The 22,449-nt window shown below is 41.5% G+C and overlaps 1 protein-coding gene across 8 annotated transcripts in view; it reads left to right on the top strand.

Annotated features, from left to right (window-relative positions):
* Dennd1a (DENN domain containing 1A) overlaps nt 1–22,449 on the top strand; it is a 348,973-nt gene that overhangs the window by 184,863 nt on the left and 141,661 nt on the right. For all 8 annotated transcript variants that reach the window (XM_019205953.2, XM_019205954.2, XM_019205955.2 and 5 more), the window contains one exon: nt 10,228–10,353. In XM_019205953.2, the coding sequence (XP_019061498.1) occupies nt 10,228–10,353 (126 nt within the window). The remainder of the gene's footprint in view (nt 1–10,227; nt 10,354–22,449) is intronic.

Here is a 22,449-nt window from a genome sequence, read left to right as displayed (position 1 = left end):
CCCCCCCCCCCCTTCTTTTTTTTTTTTTTTTTTTTTTTTTTTTTTTTCCTGAGGAGGTGGAGATGCCCGGATCCCCTTGGGAGAGATCTTGCTCTGTATGGATGTATCCATGTGATCCACCGTGAATCCGGCCTGGCTGCTTTCCTAAGTGTGGAAATCTATATCCATTCAGGCCAGGATCGTTGCTGAGACAAATCCCACTTTTATCTTTGTAAACACCAAGCACTTCATTAATTCCCAAATACACACTGAGTTTGGGTCACTAAATAAATCCACTAGGCTCAGCATAATGAGTGACACTTCAGTAATTGATGCCCTAGAAAATGTTAATTGTGAACTCATTATTCTTTTTTATGCTAAAATTAGGGCTTAGGTAGATTGGGCTTTGGAATTGGGCGATTGCAGAAGAATAGTCACCACCTATTAGGCTCCTACTCTGTGCCAGGCACTGTGCTAAGGGCTTTGAAAATCTTAACATTTAATCTGCATTACAGTCCTGCTAAAAAAAGATGAAGAAAAGAGTAACCTGCCTAGAGGCATCTAGATAGTAATATCCAGCAGATGAGGCAGAGTTTGAAATCGGGTCTGTCTGAACCCAGAATATATCAATATACTGTGAAGTACTGTACCCTCATCTCATCCTCTCACTAACAAATATTACTTGGTTGTTTATTTGAGGCATTGATTTATCACACACGTTTATTATATGCTGACGTTGCTTCATTTTCGTTGTCCTGCTCCACATCAAGTCTTAAGGCACGTGGCACTTATGAAAGTCTTTGTAGCCATCTAAGTCAGAACTTCAAGTGGTGTTCGGAATACAGTAGTTTAGTTTTGCTTTTCTTTCTGAACTCAGTTGCAGTGCAATCCAACTTCCCAAAGCAAGCTCTCATTTTCTTGCAGTTTTATTTTGTGAATTTCAGTTTCTAGATTCAGCTCTGAATTGACTAAAATTTCCAAATCTGTATGATTCCGTTTGTCTACACAGCTTTGAAAAGCAAGCATCTTGATGATGTTCCTGCTGCAATGTGCTCATCTTTTGGGCCTTAGTTTGTGATTCTGAGCACATAAGTGCATCTTGGTGCATTTTTAATAGATGTCATTCATTTTGCAGGAGTCATTGTGGGATGTTCACATGTCTGACTGAGAAAACTGCTGATCTCTAGAATTAATTATAGTCAAATGGAAAGGTGGCTTCGCTTATGAGAAAGTCATTAGTCTCTTAAAAACACTTTTATTTATGATTAACTTTCGTCATCCCCTGAATAGTTTTCACTAGAATCAGGCATTAGTGTCTTGGATTATTAGTAATAGAGCACCTCACTTATGTTTGGCTTGTAGTCCATTTCGTTGTTGAAAGATATTGGTAGTTTTTTAAAAAGTAGGTGATAGCTGAGTGGTTAAAAAAATGTATAACTTTCCTTTTGCAAGTGCCTCTGTTTTTTTCAAAGGTAACTTACATTTTTATTTTGTGTGTTCTGTTTGCAAGAGAATGCTTCTTGGTTTATTCATGTTGACAACTGAAAAGCCTTAGACCTAATTAAAAGAATTTCCACAAGCACCTTTACTGAACCATTTCATTACGCGGCACTGCACAGATTGCATTGTGAAACATGGTGATAGTTTAAATCTGACCTTTAATCCTAAACTGCCAGAAGTATGGGGAGGAAACCCTTCTTTGAAAATATTCCTGGATGCATACATATATAAGCATACATGCATGCACATATTTGGTTAGAAATAATTTTTTTTATTGAATGACCACCTAATAATATAAATACACATTTACTTTCAGCTCAGATCTCCTAGGCTCCTGTAGTTTGGGTATCATTTTCTAGCTGCATTAATGTGTGTGTGTGCGTGTGTGTGGTGTTAAAGCTAAATTGTTTTATAAGAAAAACAAAGATAATTTACTTGCTCTGAGGGAGAGAAAAGTATTTGGAGGAAGGTGAATTTTACAAAGAAAAAGGCAAAAAACCTTTGCTATTCTATGTTTGTTTCAAATGCTGAGATACTCAGATTAAAGGTGTGGGAAGAGGCTGGAGTGAATGTGTGCGTGTAGGGCTCCTCCTGAGCTTTCTTTGGCAGATAGTGAAAATGAGGCCTTTTTGTTTTGTTTTAAAATTATACTTTTTCACCCTAAGAACGTCTTGTAAGGATTCGAGAGTCTGTTCATAGGATGCTCAGCAGAACCATTATAGCATATAGCAAAGTAGCCATTCACATAATGAAAATTGATTCTTTTGTCCGACAAAAGCTACTTAGATTGTAATGCTTACCACTAGCTTCCTGACTTATATGTGGCCCATGAGCTGTCAGGAGAGGAGGGAGCAGAGACCAGGGCCCCAAGGGTCACTGCAAGCCCCAGCTTGGAGCACCACATAACTAGCACAGGCCCACTCCCCCATGGAGAACCAGGATCTTTAAGGGGAAATGGGACGCAGAAGAAGCAATTAAAGCCAACTGGGGTCAAGGTCCAACCATGTTCTCAAGAAAGAAATAGAAAAGCAAGGAATGAAAGGAAACAATAATGGAGATATATTAAGTCAGGGGAAAAATAAGCTAGTATCATGGACAAGTAATTTTCTGGTCTTAGAAACCCTGGCAGCAGTGAGAATTCATGAAATAGCACAGACTTTGCAGTAACAGACTTGAGCTTGACTCTGGCTGGCTGGCTGCTACGAGCCAGTGCTATCTATATGATATGGACTGAGTCTTAACCTTCCTCATCTGTGTAATGAGGCTGTGTACCTATTCAATTGTTCTGAAATGTTAGTACAGTGCTGTGTATAGAAACACTGGCATTTGGTAGCTTAGGGTGCTGAATTCCTGGTTCTCCCAGAAACAGTTTTTTTTTATTGAGTTTATTGGTACAATCTAGGTCTACAATACAGTTACATTCATTACTGGGATCCTGTACCTTCACATTCTCCCACAAACTATTACTGGAAAGAATACAGTGTGATTGCCACAACAGATCCAGAGTTGCTGCTTTAGACTTGAGGTAAGAACTAATGAAGGCCTAGGTGGGCACACCATACCACTTTTCACTGCTAAGATGAAGAGGACAGAGGGATCCCTGAGGATTCAAAACAATTCAGTAGCACCTTCTGCCCTGTGCAGACCCAGACATGCCCCAGGGGGTTTTGGAACAAAGCCTTGGTCTAGTTTATTCAGGAAAGGAAGAATCAGTCAACTTGCCTTAGTCCTAAAGAGGAAAGGAAAACGTGGCTCTGTTGCCTGTCTGCAGCTGCTGCTGGGTGTCTGAATTACCAAACAACAAATATTTCACTGTATTTCTGACACCCAGCAGTTAGTACAATTCCCATGAGAGAGGAACAGGGGCCCTTGCACAGGCTGAGCTGAGCCAGATTTGTAGAAGAACAGTGTGTCTAGTTGAGGTTCTGTGCCCACATTAAGGATCAACTTGGTCCCACTTTCCTGAGCTATTTAATCTATTAGAAGAGGCAGATGTGAGTTGGCTTGTTGCAGAATGCATCATTACAGAGTGCTGTGTGACTGTTAAGAAAGGAACAGTGAGCATATACAATTGGGGCACCTTGGTCAAGCCTGCAGAATCAGACTGAGGAAGTGATCTTTGAGCAGAGGCCTGAAAGCGAGTAGCAATTGACCTAGGACCCTGTGTTGTCCAGTATGGTAGCCACGTGTGATTATTTAAACTTTAAGCTTCTCAGTCTCACTAGCCACATTTCAAGTACTCGAAGCAGCTATGTTATACAGTATTGGACAGAAGACAGATTATTTCCATCATTGGAGAAAGTTCTGTTGGGCATTTCTGAATTCTAGGCAAAGGTATAATGGTGAGTGAGAGAACTCCAAACAGGCCAGAATAGCCTGTCCCAAGGTCCAATGAGACTGGAGCCCTGAGGGTGCTGCTAACATCAAGGATAGGACGTGGAGCCTCACATCTGAAAGAGGCTGTGGCCAAGCCACATGAGTCCTCGCAGGTCAGGCTAACACTTTAATCTGTATCTAAGAGCGATGGAGAGGTGCTGAAAGATGTTAGGTTCTACCTCTGTTGGAAAGAAATGGATATGAATGTCTTAGACATGATACATAATATGCCATCCTTAATGCCCTCACTCTGTAGGCCCCGAGAGCTGCAGCCAAATGATGAAGAAGTGAACCTGTATCTGCTGAGTACTACTGTATTTTTTTACAAGGGTTATCTTCATTCATTCAGGGGAGAAAGATTATAATCTACTGGTATATAAAGGACCAAGTAACAGGATGATGGTAGATACAGTGTGAAAGCCCCTTTGCAAGTAGTGATAAACTCATCTGTGGCTGGTTTGTGGGAACTTAACCCTGAAGTCCTCAGGTGGTAGGCCCTTGTTCGTCTGTGGCTCTGTTCCCAGCATATCTCAGCACAGGAGTGCATAGATGAGTGTGAACAAAGGAGCAGGCTCATGGGCCTTGAAAAGGAGATGTTGGTTTTGACAAGGGGCATCACAGAAAGTTGGACACTTTCTTCTAAATAGAGTAGTTTGTCAGAGAAAACCATAAAGAATATCCCAGGTTTAGGACAGGATTTGAGCTTCTGAAATCAAGCAGAAGACAAAGTTGGAAATAGAGCTTGAGCCAAGCCCATAAAAGCCTTTGGAGTTTGGACTTTAGTACATATATTTGTTGTAGAAAGCCTCTAAAAATTTCAGAAGGGAGTGACATAATTCAGCCTCTTGTTTTCAGAGGATAATTCAGTACAATGGATGGATTAGATGAAGAAGAAAATAGAGGAAGATAAAACAGCTCAATACTATTGTAAAAGTTCAGGTAAAATATAAAATCAGAACTAATAATAAATAAAAAGCTGGACACTCTCTTACATCATTATCCATTTTACATCCATGATATTTTAATCTTCACAGTGTATATAAGTTGCAGATGCCTCCTTTTACAACCAAGGAACTGAAACTGAAAAGTTTCAGAAAGTGGAGGAGCCAGGTTCCCTGTCTTAGACTGCATATGTGACTCTTAACTGTGGGATGGGAAGAGCAGATGAAGCCAAGAGGTGACTGGCGAAGAAAGTTTAGGATGCAGGGTGGGGAAGGAGGGACGGTGCTGCATTTGTTACTGTGCCAGTTGAGTTTGCATTGTTGAGCAAGACGGGTCTTGCTCCCTTTAACTCATTCAGCATCCAGAGGTTCATTTCCCTGCAGTTGTGGCTGTATCTTAGCAAGGTATTCAGAAGGGAAATGGATGAATATCAAGTTCTCCTCCAGTCCTGAGCACGGTTCCTCCTAACAATCAACAAAAGACATGATCTGGAACTTCCCTCCAAGTAGAGGCACAGCCACTGGAAATGCCTTTAATGATGTTGAAACATTCACTCATTTGTTTTCATTGAGCAGAAAGTGCTGAATGACTACACTGGGCCACCATGTACTAGGAACTCACCGGCTTAGCAGTAAAGGTAGTAGACTCTGCTGCTCTCAGTAAAACCACCTACTCAGTACAAGGGGCCTTTGCCTCATGGTCAGAGGAGGCACAGATGGGAGACATCTGGATTCCTTCTTTTGCTCACCTCAAGGCAAGGGATAATTTGACTATTTAAGAGAAATGCCTCATTTTAATTCTTTACTATAAAAGTAACATATGCTTTTTCATAAAGGATAATCAAAACAATCAAGTGTATAAAATGGAAAGTGAAAGCATCCTTGCATGGTTAAAATTTGATATGTAAAGTTTTAGATTTTTACTACATACATATATATTTACATGTGATTTTTAAATGATTCGTGCTGTAGATATTACTCTATAACCTGCATCTTCTCCCTATTTGACAATATTTCACATCAGTTCATAGAATACTGCCACTAGCAGCTTTGCAGCATTTTATTGTTAGGTTGTGGTATAATTTATTTAATGAGCCCCCATTGGTAGACACTTGGATGGTCTTTCAAAGGGAGAATGGATGTTCACAAGCAGGACAGAAAGGAACAAGAGACAGCTGTGCCTGAGTTATTGGTATGTGAATGGGCTGAGTTGGACAGCAGTTCAATATCGGTCAAGTGTAATGCTGCAAGGTGCAAATGGGAATGATTCTGACCCAGGAAAGCCTGAATAGACTCTGGGGAGTCTGGTTGTTTTTTCTGAAGGTGAGCATGTTGAAGGATAGGAGCAGTAAGAGTCCAATGGAAGGTTGAAATTGTCAGATTTGGATTTTTCCGATTACTAGGATAGCTATAGGTAGGTGACATTAGGAAAAACTGAAAACAGCTTGCTAGAGAACTAACTACACCACCAGTCTGTGCCAGAGAGGATGGATGGAGCTGTGCCTTGCCAGGCCAAGGTCATGGGCAAGGAAAGGCATGGGCAAAAGGGTGGAATCGGGCATCTGGCCTAGGAGCCTGGCTGGGTAGCACTGCAGTACCCAAGATGGTACACAGAAGAGAGGAAGGGAGCTCTAGGGAGGAGCTGAGGAAGTCGATTTTGCACTCTCTTTTGTTTTGCCTTCCTCCTTTGACCTCTGATTAAAGGATGAAGCGATCCTCACTGACACTTCCAACACCCCCCATTTGCCCCTGACAGACCCCAATTGTAATGATTTGACCAGCACCCCAGGAATACTCAGGGCAAGTTCAGCTTTAGATGTATGACAGTGGGTTATTTAAGCCTTACATTTTCTTCCCTCGCTTTTATTTAAAGGACAAAATGCTATCACCAGCTATTAGATGCACATAGACTTGCAGTTTCAAGGTTTGAAGTGCTGACAGGTCAAGACAAAAGCTTCTCCATGTTGAGAGATGAGGGAGGTCTTCAGAAGTCTTGGCCTAGGTGGTCACAAGGACATCAGGAGCCCAGGACCACTTGGCTAGTTTGAGACCAGTGAGGGCAGGCAGGAAGGAATGCTGTCATATTTGCTCAGTTACAATAGCGACTCCTTCTTTGTGTAAAATGGTAATGAGGCCATTAGGAGAGGCTCACCTGAAGTGCAGCTTGTGAATCCAAGGTAATTAAACACCTCCTGAATGAAAGAGAAAGGCCAGGGAAGGTTAAGTGAGGAATAATCTGCTGCACAGGTGGCCCAAGGCCTTTGAGGAGCCAGAAGAAGAGCGACAGTGGCCTGCATCATTTCAAAGGATGGAAATGTCACCCTAGTCCCTGAGACAGGCAGGATTTTCATTATTGGGGGGGGTGAGGAATGAGTAGTATTTTTAACACTTTAGTATGTTTCTTAAGGTCCACAACAGAGTCTGCCCCTGAGGGGCTCTCACCACAGTGGCACTAGGCTCAGGGGTCCCAGGAAAAGGAGGTGACAGCAAACCAGTTACATATACCCAGGCTTTGAAATAAACTACAAGATGCTCTCAGAGGAATAGTTTTCCCTGCTCACCTTCATGCAGAGATGTGGTAGCCACCCCTTGGTGCATGATGCTTCCTTCGCTCCTGATTTCCACTCAGTTGGCAGTTTGGGCACATGGCACGCCCAGCTGCCAACAGCAGTGGAGTTTCCCTATACTTGGCTAACTTTTATTAGTACTTTCTGTGAGTTAAGTGTTGTGTTGTGTGTCTTCACTGCATAAAATCTGGTAATGGGGGATTTTTGCTATTCAGGTTCTTGCCTCAAAGTCTCTGCTGTTTCCGCACAAAAAGTGTGTATGTGATCCTCATAGCAGCAATACTAATAATCACCAAAAAGTGGAAACAGCCCAAATGTTCATCACGTGGTGAGCAAAGAAATAAGATGTGGTATACCCATGCAATGGGATATTGATCAGCCATAAAAAGGAATGAAGTATTAAGCATGCTACAACATAGATGCAAGTTTTCCATAATGAATACTATGCCAAGTAAAAGAATCCCGTCATAAAAGACTACCTATTTTAGGATTCCATTTATATTAATTGTCCACTGTTGGCAAGTCTCTAGAGACAGAGTGGATTTATCGTTGCTGGGGATGAGATGGGGATAGAATTGGTGAGAAATTGGAAGCAGCAGCTAATGAGTATGGAGTTTCTTTGGGGGAAAATGAAAATGTTCTGGAGTTAGACGGTAGTGCTGATTTTCTGGTCTTATGATTATACTAAAAGCCACTGAACTTTTATAAATTAACTTTAAATTAATTTTATAATATAAGAAATACATGGAGCTATTTTTAAATTTCCTTGTGGTTACTTGGCAATAAGAAATAACTTCTGCCAGATGTGGGAGTACACACCTGTAATCCCAGCAGTTGGGAGGCTGAGGCAGGAAAGATCACTGGGAGGTGAAGGCCAGCCTGAACTACATAGTGAGACTCCATCTCAAAAAAAAAAAGAAAAGAAAAAGAAATAACTTCCATGGATCGTTTTTAAAGTATACATAGTCTATCCCAGAACAGTGATTCTTAATATTTATAGGTTCATGGACACCTTTAGTACCCTGAGGAAAACTTTGAATCCTAAGCCCAGAAAACTGACCATCACTCATTCAAACTGCACATTTATAGGTGATTCATGAATCTCCTAAAACTCATTTTTTGTAATGTCTTTACATTTTATCCTATTTTAGATGTTCCTACACTAAGCCCCTTACAGAATTGGTTTCTCAGAAATGTGTTCTCATTGTGCCACCTGCATGCTAAAACACAATTACTAGCTTTCTGTTTCTCTCAAGATAAAGTAAGTGTCCCTTCTGATCCCACCTTTCTCTCTAGCCTCATCTTAAATCACCTTTCCTTTCTTTTCTCTCTACTGAAGACGCATTCTTTCCATTCTCTGAGCTCCTGACTACAGGGCCTTTGCACATTACTCCCCATGCTTATACTGTACCTATCCTTCTTTGCTTAGTTATCTACTTTAACTTGTTCTTTAACTCTCAGTTCAACACGTTTTTCCTCCAGAAAGCCTCCCTTACTCTCCGTGGTAAACAGACTTGTCCCAGAAACAATGCCGTGTGTATGGGTATTTTTCTGACTATACTGTCAGTGAATGAGGGCAAAGCCTGTATCTAGTTTCTCTTCCCATTGCATCCTCAACACCTAACATAGTCTCAGGAGTGTAGAAGATAATAAATATTTAGTGAGTGGATAAATGGCTCAGAGTCACCACATTGCACAATTCCAGGGAACCTTTACATGTAGAACACAGTATGAATGCTGTGCCCTGAAAGTTAGGCAGTATGACATCCTGAAATGAATAAAGGATATATTAGAAATAGTCTGGTAAGCTTGACTTTGTCCTGGATATTGAGGGTAACAGCCAGAGGATCAGACAATCTTTTCCTACCTAGACTCATGAAGAAAATCTCTTTAGATCTCATTTTCAGTAAAATCTTTATTCATTAGCGAATCCGATTTGTTTATAATACTTAGACCCAGGGAATCTCACAACTTTCATGTTTTCCTCTTCACTTTGGCCACTAGGAGGCTCTTAAGCCAATTTGAAGCCAATTTCTAACTACCGTGTAAGAGTTATTGCTTACTTTTAGATACCAAATCCAGTCTTAACTTCTTTTCCCATTGCCATCACTTTCTTGCCTGTTTTGTTTTTAATCTGTTCAGTTTTTGTAAATTGTCACTATTCCTTTAGAGTATGATGTGTGAAGTGTATAAATAAACATTTTATTTCTAACATTTGTAAGTAACTTAGAGAATGGAATTGGAACTAAAAGTCTTTGCTTAGTTTGGACTCAGATTATAAGACTTTGATTCACATCCCAATTTGGCTACTTCTTGGGTTTGTTCCTAGGCATAGAGCCTGATTTCTCAGAGATTGTTTTACTTTGCAGAACAGGACCAATACTCTCTTCCTCAAAGGACTGTTTGAAGAAAAATTAGAAAATTTATGTCAGGATACTTACCTGGCATGTAGTAACTGCTTAAGAAGAATTTTGTTTTTGCTTTTATTAGACATGTCTGATCAGAGCAACATTCATTTAAATTTCAAAAACCTGCCTTTCCGTCTGGGAGTATAGCTCCATGGTAGAGCAATTGCCTAGCATCCCAGCACTCCAAAGCAGGGAAAAAAAAAATCACCAGGGGCCAGGGGTTTAGCTCAGTGGTGCCACTTGCAAGGTCCTAAGTTTGATCCCTGGTACCCCCCCCCACAAAAAAATCACCTGTCCTAATACCAAAGGTGTTTTTGTTCTCCTACAGCTGTAGAATCAAACTGACCACCCTCTACCCCAGCAAAGGAGTTTTCTAAGGGTGTATAGGTACTGGGCTTAGATACCATCATTCTGTAGTCAGCCATCAACCTGTGTCTCCTTCCTTTCTTTCACCAGATCTCTTCACTGAAGAACAGGCTGAAAAAAGTCTCCACAACCACAGGCGATGGCGTGGCCAGAGCCTTCCTCAAGGCCCAAGCTGCTTTCTTTGGTAGCTACCGAAATGCTCTAAAAATTGAACCGGTGAGTAGCATATTGGCATGTGACATGATTCATGTTTGGTCAGGGCTTGGAATCCTGCCTCAGAGCACATGAGAAATTGCGATTCTTCTGTGTTTTGAACTCTCCTAAAGGAGGTTGTGTGTGAATTTGGTGAGGGTCGGTATGAGGGATTCCTCCCCTTGCCACACCTCTTGGCACAAGGAAGTCATGCTCTTTCTTGTGCATGAGACACTCACAACTCCAGCAGTAAGCACAGGAAGACACCCCACCCAACAATAAGCACAAACTACATGCTAGAGATAGCACCAGGCCTGTCATGCTTGCTGTCACTGAGGACTCAGAGTGGAAGGAAATCAAGACTCAGAGAAGAAAAACTACTTACCGGCAGTCCCAAAGCCCATGCTTTTGCCCTGTTCTTCACTATCCCTTGTCCTCTGAAGGGACCACTCTTCTACACGTGAGACAGCAATGCATCCTGGGAATTTACTTCTTGGTGGCTCCTGCATGTGGTCATGGTTTAAATGACCACAAAGCATCATGGGGAACAGTAGATGATGCGACCCACCTGTGTGTCCCTTTCACCTTTCCAAGTTCAGCTGACTTACACATGACCCTTGCCTGCTATGTGAAGTTAGTTATTGGAGGATGTAAAGGCATCAAGGCTTCCCTGAAGCTGAGGACACTTTTGTTTTTCCAACTTCCACGAGAAGCTTTCTTCTGATAGCCCACCTCTTGGCCTCCTTTGGTCTCCTGGCCAAGGAGAAGATACTCCCATCCTAAGTGGAGTGGGGTACAGTGGACCAGCTTAGGTCACACTGCCTACATGACAGGGCTGTTAGTTTCTGATTTTATTTTAGCTCATAGCATTTAACTAGATCAAATGCCAAAAGCTGAGTGGATGTCAGTTAGTGCATTTCATATAAGACTTTTGAGAATGAACCAGATCACACTTCCTCATAAGCCAGTTATGCACTGCTATCTTTTTACTGCCTTAATTCCTTCATGTGTCTAAGTGAAACACAGATAGTTAGCAAGTACCTTGTCTTCCTTACACCCAGAAGTGGCCAGAGTGGCAGGGCTCAAGGAGCAGCATCCTAACACACCCTCCTCTCCTCATTGTCTTTTTGGCACTGAAGCCTTACTTCCTTGGCTGCCTATGCTTTGGGCTGTGTTATGGTCACACAACAAAAGGGATACAAATTCTTTCTGTCCCCTGAGAAATACTTGCTTTATCAAACTCTAAAGTAGTTTCCTTGTCCTGCTTGTTTCAAAGTGAAGTAGCTCCAATTGCTTGTCATGATCTTGGACCCAGCCAAGCCCACCAGGTTTGGTGCTTTCTGCTGGGAACTGACAGATTGGAAGCATTTTCACTCTGATAGTTTTCTCATTGTTGTTATGTATGTGTCTAGAATCCAGAGGCAGCTGATTCTTTGCACGTATTGCTGGATGTGATTTGGGCACACGTTGCTACGCAAGAGTCTATGGTTGTACTTGGCATTTGACTCTGAGAAGGCCTGAAATTAAGGACAAAAGACCAAGAGTTTAAAGCCTACCTCTGCTTTTCTTAGATGTATAAAACCTGAGCAAGCCATTTACTCTGTTTAAATTTAGTTTCTTCACATGCAATTTAGCTTCTCACTGTTGTAAGAGTTAAATGAACCTAAAATGTTTCATAAGAAAGGTGAAACCTGAATGGTGTCTAATGAATAATGTTTGGAAAGGAAAAATAGAAGCTCCCCTCCTGTAGTGGATGTAGAGCTAACTGAACCAGCAGCAAAGGCTTGGGGGCAGCGCCTCAGGGCCTGTGGGTCAGCTGTTTTGTCTGGAGTGATGTATGGTTGGGGAATGGAGCTGCAGGAGAGGTTGGAGCCAGATTTGGAAGACCTTTAGATGCAAGGCTAAGAGTATGAATTTTATCTTATAAGGAATGTAGGTTTTTTAGCAGAGATAGGATGTGGTCAGTGTCAGGTCTAAGCAATAAGCTCGTGATAGACTGAAGAAAAAAAAAAAGGTGGAGGCAGAGAGACCATTTAGAGAAACGTTATGAGAACTCAGAAGAGAATCTTCAGGGGGTGACACCCGAAAGTGGTACCAAGAAGGAGGAAATGAGTAGACCCAATAATAGATAACATATGGTAGAGGAAGGGCAAAAAATGTCAAAATGTTCCCCAAGATTTGGAGCCTGGGAAAGAATGATATGCTCTTGAGAGCAAAAGAGAAAGGTTAATGTCATGATATTCACAGTAGCAATATTTGTAATGTTGAAAAAATTGGAACAGACTGAGAGTTTATGATAGCTATCTGATGAGGTAACTTAAAGTACATCTATATAATAGAGTAATACATTGCCTTTGAAAGCATCATTTTGAAGATAAAGTCATGGCTTTGGTTGTAGATGTGAACTTTTTCTTGAATCTAAACTACCACTCAATTGCAAGACAGACCATTGTTGTAGATAACATTAAGAAAGGGAAGAGAGTGCTGCCGGTTATAATTGAAAGATATCATCAATTATGAGACACATCGAGATTTCAGAGATGTTACAGTGAGAAAAAAATTCTCATCTTAGAATCAGTGAAATATTGCAGCTCTATCATGTATTCAGTCCCATCCATCTGCACCACAATCACTTTCTTCTGAGTCCAAGAGAGAAACCACAAGTCCTGAAATTTTTTCCAACCAGGCATTGAGTCATTGGTCATCACTGTGTTACCTAAATGGTTTTTAAGCCATAAATTTAATTCTGGCAAATTCTCTTCTGAAAAATGGGATAATAACATTCCCTGTACATAATCCTGTTGGGGATTTCAGTGAGCTTGAGAAGAGAAGAGGGAGCCCTGCCGGTACAGCCTGGGCCCTGGAGAAGGGCGCCCTCTGCAGTCAGCATTGTGCTGAGGGGCAGGGAAAACTCCCCAGGGCCACTTGTCTTTCAGTTGTTTTTCTCTGGTTATTAAAATAGCACCTGCTCTTAGTAGAAACGTTTAAAGTAACTGAGGAACAGAAATAAGAGACACCAAAATCCCATCTCCTGTTAAAATCCCTCATTCATGCTTCCAACCCCCAACCCCACACACACACACCAGCTCCAGGGTCTTTGGTTTGCTTTTGGTTCATTTTCTTTGGGGACTTTATTTTTTTAATTTTCTTTTCAGCAGTTGAGATATCCCTGACAAAGTAATCTAGTAGGTCCAGTATCCCATTTGTTTGTTTTTACCTTTTAATTTGTGTAAGCATTTTTCACATTATATAAAGTCTCTTCTTAAACATCATTGATAAGGGCTGTACACGTTCCAGAAGGTGACCCTGTGACTCACAGCCCAACTATGGAACACAGTCACGGGAAGGGTGGGGGACAGGGATAGTCTCTTCAAAGGGTTCATGTGATTTTTAACAGTTCTTATGATCTGAAATTGGTGTTGAGACCCCACCACATTATCCTAATGCCAGTCTTTTTGTTATAGCATTTCACAATTTTAAACCACACTGTGATGAACATCTTTATATAAATCTTAGTATGTGGTCTAAATGATTTTTTAGGCAGATTTCCTGCTGTAGATTTACTAGGTCAAGGGATCCAAGTACTTTTACAGCGTGTGGCACTGAAAGTAATGGAGAAGCAGGTGGTGGTGTGCAGGGCAGAGCCCCAGAGGCACGTGCAGCCCCAGGCCAAGAACAGCTTGAGGCTGAGGGAAAAGACAGCCTCTCAGGCTTCCCTGTCCTCATTGCTTTGTGATGTGTCCAGGGTGTCTGCCATGCAGATTTGGTGTGGTGGCTTCCCACCCTGGGCCCGCAGTACAGCTATGGCACTTGGGATTGCAGGGTCAAAAGGTAGTGTGATATTTTAAAACATGGAACCTGGGCCAGGGATTTAGCTCAGTGGTTCCTCTGCCTGCCTTACAAGCACAAGGTCCCAAGTTTGATTCCCTGGTACCAAAAATAAAAATAAAACATGGAACCTGACAGACTTGAGGTGCTGTTTTCTGCTCTGCTGCCAGATGTGGCTTTGAGAAGGTCCCTCTGCTCCTCTGAGCCTTAGTTTCCTTTCCATACATGGAAATATAATCCTCTGCCTGAAGGATCATAGTGAAGTTTAAACAAGCCCAGCACAGTACCCATTAGCCCTGTCATGGTTAACCTGTTCCTGTCCCTCACCCCTGGCCTTGTCTCTGCTGAGGAGGTCCCTGCCAGCTGTGAGCAGCTTGAGGGTCAACTCCCTCTGGGCAGCTCAGTTCCACCTATCTCTCTGTAAGGAGAGGTTGAGCCTTCGCCAGCTGGGCAGATGAGCAACTCCTCTGCCTTTGGATAGGAAAGCCTTTCCCTTGCTCAGATCTCTCTTGAGATTTTTAACTCTGTGGCCATTTGTTGTTGTTTTGTTTTGTTTTTCTGTTTGTTTGTTTGTTTTGTTGTTTCTCTCTCCTACTGGGAAAATTTTATAACACATCTGGCTGGGAAGACTCTTGTGAATTGTGCTTATCCACTGCCTAGAAGAGGGAAGGGTGCTTGCACAGCCTAGCTCATGTCAAGAGTGGCCTGGCCCAGCTCAGGGGGTGATGTGTCTCTTCATTGCCAGGTAAATTGTTTTAAAGGGGTCTTCCAGGGGTTAGAAACTAAGATGAGGAGATGACAAGCATGTCCACCATAGCCAAGTCTACCACCTCCTGAGTGGCCTCCCACAAGATTGGGCTTGGTTCATCTTGGAGTTGCTTAATGTCTTTGATCTCAGTAATTCCCCATGACTGCCTCTGACTGTGCATCTTACAGATGGAGAATGGAGGCTCAGATTGGCAGTGACTTCCTGGTACAGGGTAGAGCTAGGCAGCAGACTCGGGTTAGCCTGACTCCCAGACCCAAGTTCCTTCCCCGACACCCTCCTGCCTGTCTTGCTTGTAATTCCCACATGTTCCATATTAATAATTCTTTCTCTCAGCATTTCTAGCACCAGGCACAGATCATAGCGCAATGTATAGGCATCAGTGAGTATAGTTTGGAATAACTGATGGAAGAATAAGAGAAAGAAATTAAGAAAGAGGGAAGAATTTGAGGCAGGGGTTTGGACCTACTGTAGGCTTTGGAAGTTGCTGCTTCTAGCAAAGAGGAGGGTGTCTGCAAATCACAAGGGCATGTGACCCATTTTTCAGTCACCTGGAGAATATGAGATGCAAAACCCAAGATATTTAACAATATTGACCAATCCAGCCTACAGAACCACAAGCAGCCAGGAAGCCCCATTCTGAGAACCTCCCTTTATCCATGTCAAGCTGCAGCCCAGGCTCTAGCTTATTTATTTAGGCCTTTCTTGCTCTCTGACACGCCTCCTAGCAGTTGCCAGGCAACTCTGGGAGTAGCAGTGTGTGTTAGGGATTAACTAGTTAGGGCTGGGGTCCTTTTTGGCAAGAAGGGGATAAAAGACAAATGATTTTAATTGCTGGGCCAACGACCCTTTCTCTGCTTGGTAGAAGATTGCAACTTTTGGAGGGTTTGTGTAGCAGTGTGGTTCTTGAATTTGCCTTGAATTTTCCCTGTCCTTTCTAAGGAGAGCAGATGAATTTTGAAAGACTCTTTTACCTCATTCCTTTGTTTAAAATTATATCATGATGAAATCTGAATAAGACTAACAACACCCCCTTTGAAAGACACTTTGTACCACAATGGCTCACTTTTAAAGAACTTTTGAAAATAGATTCATATGCCTTCATTTCATTCCCTTTTCTGCTCCAAGTGTCTTATTTCGTGGCTCATGCTGCATACATACTATCATCTTAAGGAAGCATATGTAAAGGTGCATCTCCCATGTCTGGCCACTGCAGATCCTCAGGAAATGTGAGATCAAAGAACAAAACCCATGGATGTTGGTGCTTGAAGATATTCTGTTCTGTGCCAGTGTCTGTAGAAAAGGTGGTTTACAGGGAGCATTATGGGAGTTGTTTATTCAGCTAACTCATGCAGCCCTCTGGGGGCCAACCTGCTGGTTGGGCCTACCTAACAGGACTGGAGCCCAGGCCCTGCCACAGGTGGCCAGTGCTGGGATGCGGGGAGTAAAGAAGCTGTTTCCACAGGCTGAGGCCAATTCACTCCCGTCCCGCTTTGTCAGTCTATCCCAGATTCAGCTGAGGGGACACCGTCATCCACTTTACAGCCCCTGATTTTGTACTTGATTCTGCTGAGTCATATTTATCCATCTAAAACCCCTTGAAGGCACAGAAGTTAAGATAAAAGCAGATTGATAGCCTGGCTTTCAAGCTTGAATGCACGTGGCTATGCTGGAGTAGGTTGGAAAGACATCACATATACCTGTATCCTGCTTGAATAACGCTGTTGATCTCATGGTTTTGAAAAAGGAACCTGTATTTTATTTTTTTAGTGTAATAGAAAATAGACAAAGCATCAGCATAGTTCTACTGAGCTTCTGCATACCTTTTGTATGTGTTTACTTGTTTTTTTACTATGCAGAGGGCTATTTACAAAGCTTCAATCAATTCTAACTTTAAATTTGTCCCTCATTCAGTAGACACCACATACATTTTACATAGCTGCAGAATATGCCATCAGTTATAGCTACCATCACTGCCATAGCCATGCTCCTATGTTGGACATTTAGGCTTTGTCACATCTTGTGATAATATAATCACTGCACTACCAAATATCTTTGTAAATAAACTTCTGCAATGCTGTGTTTCAAAGCCTTCAGAGTATAAATAGAAGTCACAAGGAGGCAGATTAAACTGACTCACCTAGGAGTGGCTCAGAATTGGAGGAGAGAAGCATCCTTGATGGGACGGTGTGTACTCCCTCCCTCCACACACAAAGCAAAGCATTTCCAGAACACACAGAAGGAATATGACTGCTTTCTGTGTGCCTCCATCTCATGCTAAAAAAGGTTTGAGGAACCTTAAGACACTGTGTCCAGTAAGTATAGTGAGATGAGAAATAATGGATGGGAGGAAACCAGGGGGAAGGAAATAAGTGAAGCCCGGAAGGAACTGTTGTGTGTACCTGTGACCCTACACGTGGGCTCTGCTCCTCTCCACACCACGTGGGAATGGTGGAGCTGGGAGTCAAACCCATTAAATTCAAGTCTCTCTCTCTTTTTTTTTTTTTTTTTTTTTGGTACAGGGGATCAAACTTGGGACCTTGCATTTGTGAGGCAGGCAGTGGAACCACTGAGCTAAATCCCCAGCCCAATAAACTCAAGTCTCTTTTCAGAGCCCTCTCTCTTTTTCCAATAGTAGTAAAATATGTGTGTATGTAAGTACCATGAAAAATGCCATTTTTAAACATTTTTAAGTATGCAGTTCAGTGGTATTACTTGCATTTACAATGTTGTGTAACCACCACCCCTATTTTTAGAAATTTTAATCACTCTAAACAGAAATTCTATATCCGTTAGGCAATAATTTTTCACTTATATCCCCCTTCAGCCTTTGGTAACCGCTAATCTGCTGTCTCTAAGGATTTCCCTATTCTAGTGATTCTATAGAAACAGAACCATAAAAATTTTGTCCTGTTGTGTTTTCCTTATTTTCACTTGGAATAATGTTTTCAGTGTTCATCCATCCACACTGTAGCATGAACACAGCATGTATCAGAACTCTGTCCCTTTTTACAATGGGATAATGTCCACTTTCTGGATATGTTATATTTTGTTTACCCTTTCATCTGTTGATGGGCACATGAGTTGTTGCCACTTTTTGGGTACTGTGAATAATGCTGCTGTGGACATTTGTGTTCAGGTGTTGGTCTGAATACTTGTTTTCAATTTTGTATATACTTAGGAGCAGAATTGCTGAATCATGGTAATTCTGTGTTTAACTTTTCTTGTTTTGTTTCTAATTCTGCTATGCTGGTGACAACCCAGGACCTTGTACATAGTAGACAAGTGCTCTACCACTGAGCCCCTGTGTTGAATTTTTTTGAGGAACTACCAAAATGTTTTCCACACAGGACCCATGCTTGTGTTGTGTGACTAGTAGTGTCTTTGTGAAACATGACTAGGTACTCTCGAGTATTTTGTAGGAAGATTTTCATTCATTCATTCAATCACTCAATCATTGCAATGAGGGGATTAAACCCAGAAAGCTTTATGCTAGGCAAGTGCTATACCACAAAGCTATATCTTCAGCCCCCCCTTTTTAAAAATTTGTTTTCAGACAAGGACTCATTATTTTCCCAGGCTGGCCTCATACTTGAGATCCTTCTGCTTCAGCCTCCTAAGTAGCTACGATTACAGGTGTATACCACCATGCCTGGCAAGATTTTGTTATTTTTCCAATTATTTTAGGTGACTAAGTAGAAAATTATAGCCAGAATCCTCAGCCTAAGCTAAGTAGATGGCATTGATAGCAAGAGTCTTTAGACTGCAGTGAGGCTGATAACTCACTGGTGACCATTGTTTCTCATGTTATTAGTCATCCAAAGTCAAGACTGTGTCCTAGGAATGAAGCAGGGATAAGCGGAGATACTTCCACCACTAGGATTCTGGAAACATCCATGATAGTTCTGCCGCACTAAGTGGCTCGAGAGTCTGCTGAGTATCGTGGAAAGGATATATGGCCTTGGGAGTTGCCTGGGTTTTGATTCTGGCTCTGTCATCTACTAGAACATGACTTTTAAAGTCATTTAACCTCTCTGAGCCCAATTTCCTCTTCGTAAAATGAAAATAGCCCCTCTCTTTTAGGATCATTGAGAAAATTAATAAACCACCAGCACAGTGCCTTGCAGATAGGAGATACTGGCTAAATGATAATGACCATTTGTGGGTGACAGGAAGGTAGTGGGAGAAGAGGAGGAGGAGGTGGAGATGGCTGCTACGTTTTTAGAACAGTGGTGTCTGTGCTTGCTCAGCAGGTGTCAGGGCACCTGTAACCATGCAGAACACAATGAGATTCTGGCCCTTAAAATCCTTTCTTTTGAACTGTGAAAGTATGTCTTTTATCTCAAATGATACATAAAAGATTTGAAAGAAATCTCACATTTAATTATTTCCTTTAATATTTATTTGGAATTTATTCATTCATGTTATTGCTCACCAGGACTTAACAGGCAAATGGAAGGAAGTGATAGGTACCAAGGGTTTAAAATTAAGAAATGCATTAGAGCCAGTTTTTCAAATGCATAAGAGAAAATGTAATTGAGAATTTTCCTTATTTCATCAAAAGTTTTCGCCAATTGAAGAAAGATGGATGTTGTTCAGTTTTGGCACCAGGTCCCTACTGGCCCAGCACAGGAATAGTGGTGTGCTCAGGAAGACAGTGTAGGAGTCCTGCTACCTGGGAGTCACACAAAATGCTTTATGAGCTGAGGACCATTATTCCGAAGCTGACTGCCCAAGTAAAAAGTAAGTTCCAAAGTGAGAGATGAAAACTGGCAGGAAATCTACTTAAATGCTATGATCAAGCCTAACTGAATGATTTCAAAGAGTGTCACTGAATATGATGAAAATAAAGTTCCCATGTGTTCTAAAATACTTGAAAAATAAAACACAGATAGTGTATCTTAAATTATCCCAAAGGAGTTCTAGGCTTCAATTTGGTCTCATTAATAATCCGGCCTCCTTTCTTACTCTGTATCTTTAGGATAGGGCTACATCCATATACCTTTGTGTCTCTCAGTCTACTATTAGTACATGCTCATTCATGAACAAATGAATGGTACCTGCTTTTTATGGGACACGTCAGAGTGGTGCTTATATTTTAATGTTCTAAAACATAAATACTTGGTCCCAAAAAACATATCACCCACAGCTTCGTCTTCGAACATGAGAAAAGAAAGCTGACACAAATACAGCGAATGTGTCAGTGTAAAAGCCTCAACCCAGTGTCTGCATGGCAGCTAACCAGAAGTATTTAGTGCTTGGAAAGGACCGTCCTCTGTGAAGTCACTGTGTGGAGCAAACATGCTATTCTAGTTAGAAATACATGAGAGTGGAGTGTGTTCATCGATGAAGCCAGATCTGCTATGGCAGCTTTAAACATCATATCTTTGTTGGAAGCAGTGGCTAAGAAATGGTTGCTTTTACTGGTGTTTTAAATCAAATAATCTTGCTTCAGGGTCTGCTTTTTCTATGAAACTCTGAAAATGAAATCTTTCTCATCCATTTTCAAGCAGTGATAACATTTGACAATTTAGAGCCTGAAACAGAGCTGTATGACTTCATATCCATAGCTTAAAACATGAATTTCTTAGGTTCGGGACGTTCATTTTTCTTATATTCTGCACATGGTAGAGGCACAATAACGTAGATAGAGAGATAGTGTTTATAGTACTTAAGATCATGAAAAGATGAAATTAGAGATTTCCTTTCTCCTCCCTCTACCTGGACACACTGTCTTTGGGGTGTGGATATATTCTCTGAAATAGACAGCTACATTACATTCAGTTGCGTGCCACCTTCCACAAAGACCTTAAAGCCTGCTCCAGACGGCAGTAGAGTATTATATTTATTCCTTTTACCCAGCACAGAGCCTGGTACCTAGAGGATTCATAGTAACCATCTCTTAAATGAATATAGTTCTCACTTATAATATCGTTAGTTGTATTGGGAGTTGAAAACAGTTATGTTAAATAATCATTAAGACTTGAAGTCTTCAAAAGAAAAGAATATAAAAAATATATTGTATGCTAGGTTCCTTACAGAATGAATTCTCTTCATTTGCATGGTTTCCCTACGAGGAGAGTGTGGTGATCCCATTTTATTGATGAGAAACTGAGGCTGGGAAAGATGATGTCACTTTTTAAGAAGTGGCACAGCCGGGTTTTGGACCCTCCATCTGCCTGTTTCTGGAGACCATGCTCTTTTCCTGACCACTCTTTGCAGTGGTAACTACCATATGGTCCATATTACATGCAGTTTGAGGGGAATTCAGAAGAAAACTGAGCTAGTTTCCCTTTAGGAGTCAATTTCTCTAATCTGCAAATGTTTCTTGACAAATACAGGTTAAACTAACACCATTTATAAAGTATTTTGCAAAGGGGAAATGTCAAAATTTTATGTATCTTTTTAAAAACATTTCTTTAACAGATAATTTTAATTGCCCAATATTTTGTTGTTTAAATATTTGATAATTATGGTGATAATTTGATGAAAAAGTACAACACTGGTTGAGTGTAGCTCTTCCCCTTTTCCTGGGCTGACACCTAGTGGCTAGCTTTCTCACAGCAGTGGTGAGCCATGTTTCTAGACTGCTGCTTGGGGGTTGGTTTTAGGATTTTTAAAAGTCAATTATGTTCACCATAATAAAAGTAGCTACATTAATGTAAGATTGCTTTATTAAAGATCATTTTAACAAAAGAACTTTCATTTAACCTATTGTGAATTTTAAGTCAATTATAATCAAGTCTTGGTAACAAAAAATGGCATAAGCATTTGAAATCTTGGGATATACTGTTTCTGGTAGACCTGACTAGATACCCACCCTGCCTTAGACACTGGCTTGCATACGTTGGTAGATGAGACCCAGTCACTGTTCTTACTGTAGAGGCACTGTAGGGCACAGTTAGAAAATAAACAGAGAATTGCATTAAGGGGTGGTAACTGCGATAGTAGAATCTCATATGAGAAGGTAGATCTCAAAGGCAGAACTAATCATTTCCACATGAGTGCTGAGGGCGCAGCTTCCCAGAGGTTAGGATGTACCTAGAATGGGGTTCTACAGGAGGAGCTGGAGGACAGGGCACCAGGATCAGGGGACAGGAAATAACATGTGCAGGGCTGGGGACGTAGCTCAGTGGCACTGCACCTGCCTGGCAAGCGCAAGGTCCTGAGTTCAATCCCCAGTACAAGACACACACACACACACACACACACACACACACACAATGGAAATAACACATGCAGAGGCACAGGGCCTGGGAAGGACATGGCACAGTCAGACACTGTGAGCGGTGCTATGGCTGGAGCACTGACAGGAAGGAGGAGTGTGGCCAAGGGGCCATGCTCAGCTTCCCGTCCATGAGAAACCTTAAAGGCCAGTGAAATGTTTAGCCCTGATACCATAAACTACCATTTCCAGAATAGTTTTTCTTGAAATATTTGACTCACAGACATTGGTGTGCTTTCTGAGCCCATAATACTTGGAATTGTCAAATATTTAAGCTATAACTATATAGATATATATATAT

Source organism: Fukomys damarensis, unplaced genomic scaffold, assembly GCF_012274545.1.
Source record: "Fukomys damarensis isolate Sample0158 unplaced genomic scaffold, DMR_v1.0_HiC HiC_scaffold_36, whole genome shotgun sequence".
Lineage (NCBI taxonomy): Eukaryota > Metazoa > Chordata > Mammalia > Rodentia > Bathyergidae > Fukomys > Fukomys damarensis.
Note: the sequence above shows the minus strand (reverse complement) of the source record. Positions and strands in the feature narration are given on the sequence as shown.